Source organism: Sinocyclocheilus grahami, unplaced genomic scaffold, assembly GCF_001515645.1.
Source record: "Sinocyclocheilus grahami isolate Dianchi unplaced genomic scaffold, SAMN03320097.WGS_v1.1 scaffold1027.1, whole genome shotgun sequence".
NCBI classification, from domain to species: Eukaryota; Metazoa; Chordata; class Actinopteri; order Cypriniformes; family Cyprinidae; genus Sinocyclocheilus; species Sinocyclocheilus grahami.
This window is the reverse complement of record NW_015506206.1, coordinates 253,953-261,290: the sequence shown is the minus strand read 5'-3', so window position 1 is coordinate 261,290 and position 7,338 is coordinate 253,953. Positions and strand designations below refer to the sequence as shown.

At 34.9% G+C, this 7,338-nt stretch overlaps 1 protein-coding gene across 1 annotated transcript in view; it reads left to right on the top strand.

The window, feature by feature from the left end:
• The first annotated feature begins 1,642 nt into the window (after positions 1–1,642).
• sema4gb (sema domain, immunoglobulin domain (Ig), transmembrane domain (TM) and short cytoplasmic domain, (semaphorin) 4Gb) overlaps positions 1,643–7,338 on the top strand; it is a 30,572-nt gene continuing 24,876 nt past the window's right edge. The window contains exons 1-2 of the mRNA XM_016251080.1: positions 1,643–1,767; positions 4,937–5,238. Coding sequence (XP_016106566.1) covers positions 5,109–5,238 — 130 coding nt within the window. The 5' untranslated portion in view covers positions 1,643–1,767; positions 4,937–5,108. The remainder of the gene's footprint in view (positions 1,768–4,936; positions 5,239–7,338) is intronic.

Below are 7,338 nucleotides of genomic sequence, written 5' to 3'. Positions count from 1 at the left end.
AGCTGCCAACTGTACACATACAGACAGGCACACACTTATTTAGTAACCTGAGAATATTGATACTACGTTGTTGTGGCCATTTAAATGGCACATCATTTTGACTAGCAGTAAAGTCTGTGCATGAATGCACTATTCCAAAGCTCTACACAAGCTGATAATGGGCACGTTTTCTTATTGTATGCACATGATGTGAGCAACTAAATCTAATTTTGGTTACACTTTATTTTAAGGTGTCCTTGTTACAGTGTAATTATACATTTAAGTACTGAGTCATATTAATTAACTACATGTACTTACTATATGGTTAGGGTTAGGATTAGGGGTTGGTTTAGGGTTACTTGCATGTAATTATGCATATATAATTGTTATTATAATAGTAAGTACATGTAATATGTGTAACAAGGACACCTTAAAATAAAGTGTTACACTATTTTTTTATTTACATAATAAGATAGCAAGTAAGTCCATTAATATATTTACATAATGTTTAAGCCCACCCCCTGGCTGTATTTGTATTTTGTATACACATTATTTTTTTGTTTGTATTTTATGTTTTCGTGTGTATTATTGTAGTCCTAACTGTACTTTGACTGTGTTTATTGAAGTTTAATTTTTAAAAAGAAAGAAAGAAACTAAAGCTCAGTCAGGCCTTACAGAGGTCTATTTCAGCCAAACCAAATTATATTTAAAAATATATTGTATACTGATAAATTATCGTCATCATATACAGTATTAATTTCAATTAAAATATGAATTTAGCTTTGCATTGTAGTATACAGAATAACAACATATACTTTAAAGTCTTGACTAAAATATATATATATATATTTTGTCACATTATTTGGGATTTTTATGGGAAACTGTAATAAAATACCATAAATATGAAGAAAATAGAGTAAGACATCTTCCACATGAAAATGTAGGCCTATGTATTATTTATGAAATGTATGTATTATTCCACAATATTTAAAATGATATGCCATAGTAAAATGTAAACACTTTAAACAACAGCAACACTGCAAAAAATGTTTATAAATACATTGTGGACAACAGCAATTATTAATTACAATTTTAACATATGACATTTATGGAAAAATACCCTTCTCCTGAGATTAACTTTTCACGTAAAATCTATCTATTGTTTTATTTTTTTTATCCAACATGTAGCCTATTGCACAAATAAGATTGTATTATTTTAGAGGACATTGATATTATTTTATAGAGGACTTTTTTTGTTTAGAGGACAAGAAAATCGAATCTAACTTTAATTTAAAAGAAAAAAAAATCACTGCTAGAAAAAACAAGTTTTGACTTGTTATAGTTACTGAAATACAGCTCTTAGTTCCTGCCTCCCATGTGACAACTAGCCCCGGCGTGCCCTACATGCTGCATTTTTAATATTAACCTCTAGATGGCAACCAATACAAATGAAGCGGCTGAATCCGTGTCGCAACGATCGCACATTTGCCCCTCCATCCCTGATGAATGCAAGTCCGTTGCATTCGCAAAAAAACTTTAATAAATCTAAGATCATGTAAACCTATGCATTAGAGAAGTGACATTGCGACACAAAGTGGGGGGCGTGGTCTCTCATGAATATTAGCCAGAGAGGCGTGGTTTGGTTTCACCTGAGACTGCTCTGTGGAGCGTGCAGCATGCAGCGCAGTACACAGTCAGATCTCTGGAGCAGAGGCATGATTAGCAGCACAACAAGGAATCCAATGGAAACACAGGATGACTGATGCTTACTTTTTCTGAAACAGTCAGGTAATTTAACTACAGAATTTGTGATATATCCTTGACATTTTGCTTGCGCTTTTTTATTACATCTGTGTAGTTATCATTAGTAGGTAGGCTATCTTTGCGCATAATCTGTTGTAATGCAAGCGGAGCCTGCTGGGATCTCTACACGCAGGTGAAGGTGACTGGGAATGAGTGCCAGAAGTGTCCTTTAAAAATACCGCAGTGGTGTGCAATCTGATGTAGACCACATGCAGACACAAACTCTTTTTATAATGATCATGAAAGTCGAGTGAATATCTATCTATCTATCTATCTATCTATCTATCTATCTATCTATCTATCTATCTATCTATCTATCTATCCAGTAAATTTGTTTTGCAGGTGTATGCTTTGCATTAATAAATCTGGTGCTATGAGACCTGATCTGTATGAAGTGAACGGTTGTGAGTGATTTATCAGAGGCATCAGAGCATCTCTTTTTTTCTGGAAATTGACCAGGGGGTGAAAAATGCATATAATTAAAATTTGCTTCAATGTAGCATTTTTATTAGCAAGTCTACTTATAAATATAAAACTTATTCAATGCAACCCTGCTAAATTAATATTAATTATTTATCAAATTTAGAATGAATAAATTGTTAGCATGCATTTGATCTGTGCTGTATTTAGTTGGACCAGAGGTTGGATTAATACTGTTTATGTCCTTTTTGCCTGCGCTGGATTAAATGATTATTTTTAATATACTTTCTAATAATACAAGTAAAATTGCATATCTGTGCCAGAGAATGGTAGAAGGAGTGAGTAATATTTATTTCTGTAACTAAAAGATGCATTTAGAAATTTCAGACAGAAAATCAGCCTTGAATAACTAATGGGACTTTGGGGAGGGGGATTAGTCCATGTCATCAGAAATGAATACACAGTTGTCTTGTTCTTTTGAGGGTTCTCTTAACTCTTATAGGCAATACTTTGACAAACAAACCATGAAGCCATCTTCAGAAACAGTGCCATTGTTATTTGATTTAATTAACCCAAGTAAGACAGATAATGTGCTCATTAATGACTTCAAAGTAACAGTAACTTGGTCTAACAGTAATCTAGTCTCTAACGCGCTCAGAAGGTCTAATGCTTTCTTGAATGGTTCATTCTTTCCATTACGTCAAATCAAACGTGTTATTTTACTTATCTCAGCATACATGAGAAACCTATTGTACAGCTTTTGTAGGGGAATTAGTTATAATGTCTGATGGAATGGATGTATGAACTATTTTGACATGCATAATTATAAGTAGCGTTTCAGGATGCAGTAATCAGTATTGGAAATTAGACTTGAAAATTCTCATTAAGTCAAAATCTCTCACGACTCTTTCAGTGCAGCTAAACTAGATTAAGTGCAGATGGAGAATTAGTGAGATATGCCATAAAATCCCACATTTGGGTGATTAGAGGTATTTCTTCACCATCTGTGGAAATGTCAGACTGGAAATATAGTATTTATATTGTTCAACTGACAGATGGCTATATCAAAAATGATTCCTTTACGACTCTCTGTGCTTGATGCTTCTGTATGTACTATCTATAGTATATAGTGTATTATATGCAGGTAGGCAAATTTACTTATCCAGCCTGTGATGTGATCAGGTTGACGTGTCTCTTGTCCATACTACCCCGAGCAGGGTGCTTATTGTAACAGGAGAGGTGTTAATGCTTATGTGTTTATGGTACAGTATATGTCTGAATAGATGAATTGATATGCATTAACCCAGCAGCTTTCCACTGAGGTACAAGAAATTGGAGCAAAGCAAAACCATTTATATTCACTTCAATGGGGTATATAGTGGCTGCATCTATTGTATCTATATCCACTGCATCCATATCCATTTCACCATCACATAATGGTGTTTCTAGACAACAAACACATTTAAGCGATACCTCATAATATACAAAAACAATTTGTGACTCTAAGTGTTTTGAAATAAGGTTTTCTCACTATAAAGTGAATCAAAAGCTACAAAAATCGCTTTTGAGGCAGTTCTCCAGAGCCAAAAAAAAATGTGCATCCTCCACATAGTGCATCATGCCAGAAAAAAAAAATATTTTGAAGGAATAGTTTACCAAAAGATTAAAATCTGCTGAACACTCAGGCCATCCAAGATGTAAATGAGTTGGTTTCTTCATCAGAACAGTTTTGAAATTTAGCATTACATCAGTTGCTCACCAATGGATCCTCTGCAGTGAATGGGTGCCGTCAGAATGAGAGTCCAAACAGCCTATACAAATATCACAATAATTCATAAGCAATCCACATGACTCCAGTTCATCAATTAGCATCTTGTGAAGTGAGAAGGTGGGTGTTCGAAGTAAACAAATCCATCATTAGTATGTTTTAAATTTGAACCATCGCTTCTGGCTGAAATGTATATAGAAATTCCATAATCCATAATAGCAGTAGCAGTGAAAAAGTCAATCCCCTGTTGTCCTCTCACATCACAATCCATCTATTTAGAACTGTTTTGAACAGTTTTTGCTTGTAAATTCTGCATGATCTGTGCATATTTCTCTCCTGATTCAGACAAGACTACTTTTTTGATAAAGAAATCAATGTTATGGATAGAGGACTCATATTTTGACCAGAAGCAACGTTAAAATCATCTTCATAGATTTGTTTATTTATTGCAAAACTGCAGTTTGTGGATTGTGATCACCTGTTTGGACTTTCATTCTGACGGCACCCATTCATAGCTGAGGATCCATTGGTGAGTAAGTGATGTAAATGCAAAATTTCAGCTATATAAAATGCAATATAAAAAAGTCAGCTCTTTAAAATTAACCATTTATTGCTATCTTATATTCATCATGTGCTTGGAAAGTGGAGTTTGTTTCTTTTGCATTTGATACGCTTTTATCTAACGTTTTTGTAAGCATTTTATCAGGTTGTGTTCTGAGAAACAAGCACCATGCTGTACCAGCTACAGGAATGTTAATTGTTTTGCACGTTTTTATGCAATTGCCTGAGGCTTTTTCATATCTCTGTGTAGTTTGATAATAGCATTTGATACAGTAGATGTACACTGCACTATGAAATGTTGAGTGGATGCATTTGTGTATAATGTGTTTTCTCATCAAGCCATCTGCTCTTGTTATGTGTCTCAGGAAGGAAGAGACTTACTCATTTTTTTTCTTGCCAATGCAGCAGGAAACCTTTGACAGAGCAAGGATGAGTTAGCAGCCCATGACTGCACTGCTGGAAGCGGGAGCTTGTTCTAGTGAATCAGCATCAATTACACAACAACATTATCTTCAGCAAAATACTGCTGGAGGAACCTGCCTGGATCTTAGCAGAACCTCAGTACATCCTGTTGATCATGCGGCAGACCAAACAGCCCAACTTCATGCTGATGGTGCTTGGATACCTAATACCTGTCATTTGGGGTTTTCCATTTGGACCGGTTCTTGATGTGGATGTCACCCCCAGGACAACTGTACATGTCAAAGGTAAGGCTCTTTACATGTATTTCGGTGTTGTGTGCCATTCAGAACTGAATTGAAAATGCTTTTTTTTTTGTTCAAAATGTTTCTATTTTCTCATATCATATAATTACTTAATATCTGATTGTAGTCTTACATAGTATGCAACTAGTATGGTCTAACAGCTTATTGTTTTCTAATAAAATAAGATTTGTTTAAATTTTATACCTTGAATTTCACATCATGAGAGCATTTACTTTGTCATTTACTTAGTTTCCATAGTCAATAAAAGTATCAGGTATATTCGCTTCATTCATGGGCCGAGCTGAATGTGTTTGGCACTATTTTGCCTGTAGTGCTGGAGGCTATGGCAGTTCTCTGGATATTATTAAACAGCCCTTCTCACTTGTCCTGGCCCAGTTCATGAGATTCACACAGCAGATGCCGTGAGAATATAAAGTGAGGTTAGGTCACACTCACTTCTGTGAGGTTAGCCTGGACTAACACGTGGGCTCTCAGTGTGTGACGAATTTGATCGTGTACCGGTATGTTTCTTTTTTTGGAAAGAAATTAACACTTTTATTGAGCAAGGATGGCTTAAATTGATCAAAAGTGACAGTAGACATTTACAATGTTACAAAAGCATTCTATTTCATATAAATGCTCTTCTTTTGAACTTTTATTCATCAAAACAAATCAGTTTTAAACTGTATCCTGGAGATATAGTGGCTACTACATACCAAAGGTGTGTGTGGTGTTTCAAAGAAGTCAGTAACTAGTAAAATGGTTTGTGTGAAAACCTTAAGAGGCCTGAACAAAGTCATTAAACCAATTGTGAGCCGGGCTTTATCAGCACCAGGCCTCACTGATGCTCCTAAATCTGTCAAAGCTTGTTGTCTTTATGCTTTGTACACCAAATTGGTTCCCAATAGCTGTAGTTGAACATTAATAGCTGTTATTGATGAATAATGCCTGCAATCTGGAATAAAGCCCAAGCTTTTTCTATAGCTGAATGTTTGCTTGGAGTAGATTTGCCCTCTGACTGCACTGATGAAGATAAATGTGTATTTATCACCACAGACTCACACCATCATTTAAGCCAGTTGTGCTATTTCTGGCTGGTCAGGATGCTCGAACAAATAGAGCAATGTTTTGATAGCACGGTTTAGCACCATAGAGCCAGTGTTCACATTTTTAGGTGGAATTAGCCTATGCATGATGAGAATATGAGATAGGAAAGCATTTTAACACCTATTTACTTAAGTGCATGTAAGATAATTGACATACTTGTAAAATGATTGAGAATGTTATGACATCTTTACCCACTCAGGTGCTTAAACTGAAGTGTTGCTAAAGTTTGCTGCTGCATAATGGCTCATACAGTCCATTTGTGCTCAGACACTGCAGATCTTGTTCATGTAATTTTGTCTTCATTATTGTATTTTTCTCCTTGCCCTGGTTGACTCAAGTCCTTGACCTATATTTAGGCTCTCTTGGGATGAGAGGCAGAGCTAGAGCATACAGAGAGAGCAGGGAGAGTGTAAGGGTGTTGAATCTCTGCTAAATCAAGCTTTTGTCTTACAATATGTCTATTCAGGGAGAGAGTTATAATGTTGAATTCAAGAAGAGATAATTTTGTGGATGTAACAAAAGGTGCTGACTTGCTTTAATGGCTTGCTGTAGTGGGTTTGAGTACATGGAGTGTTTTCTCTTTATGTGCAGGTCGTTGGGTTCATGGCTGTCTGTTTTCGTAGTGCTTAGCAGACCTGAAGTAATGCTGAAATGAAATATGTATACATGTGTAATTCGTCTGGGGTAGCAGGACAAGGAGAAAAGTGCATCTAGGGTCTTTAGAGATTTTTGTATATACTGGACATCTGTCTATTGAATGTCTAAGACCTTGAGATGTTATACTGTACAGTAATTTTAATTAATTAATTAATTTGTTTGTTAAAGTAGAAAAGTTATTTAAAATTGCAATAATATATATATATATATATATATATATATATATATATAGTACACACATATATACATATATATATATATATATATATATATATATACATGTATGCATACATATACATATATATATATATATATATACACACACACACATAAATAAAG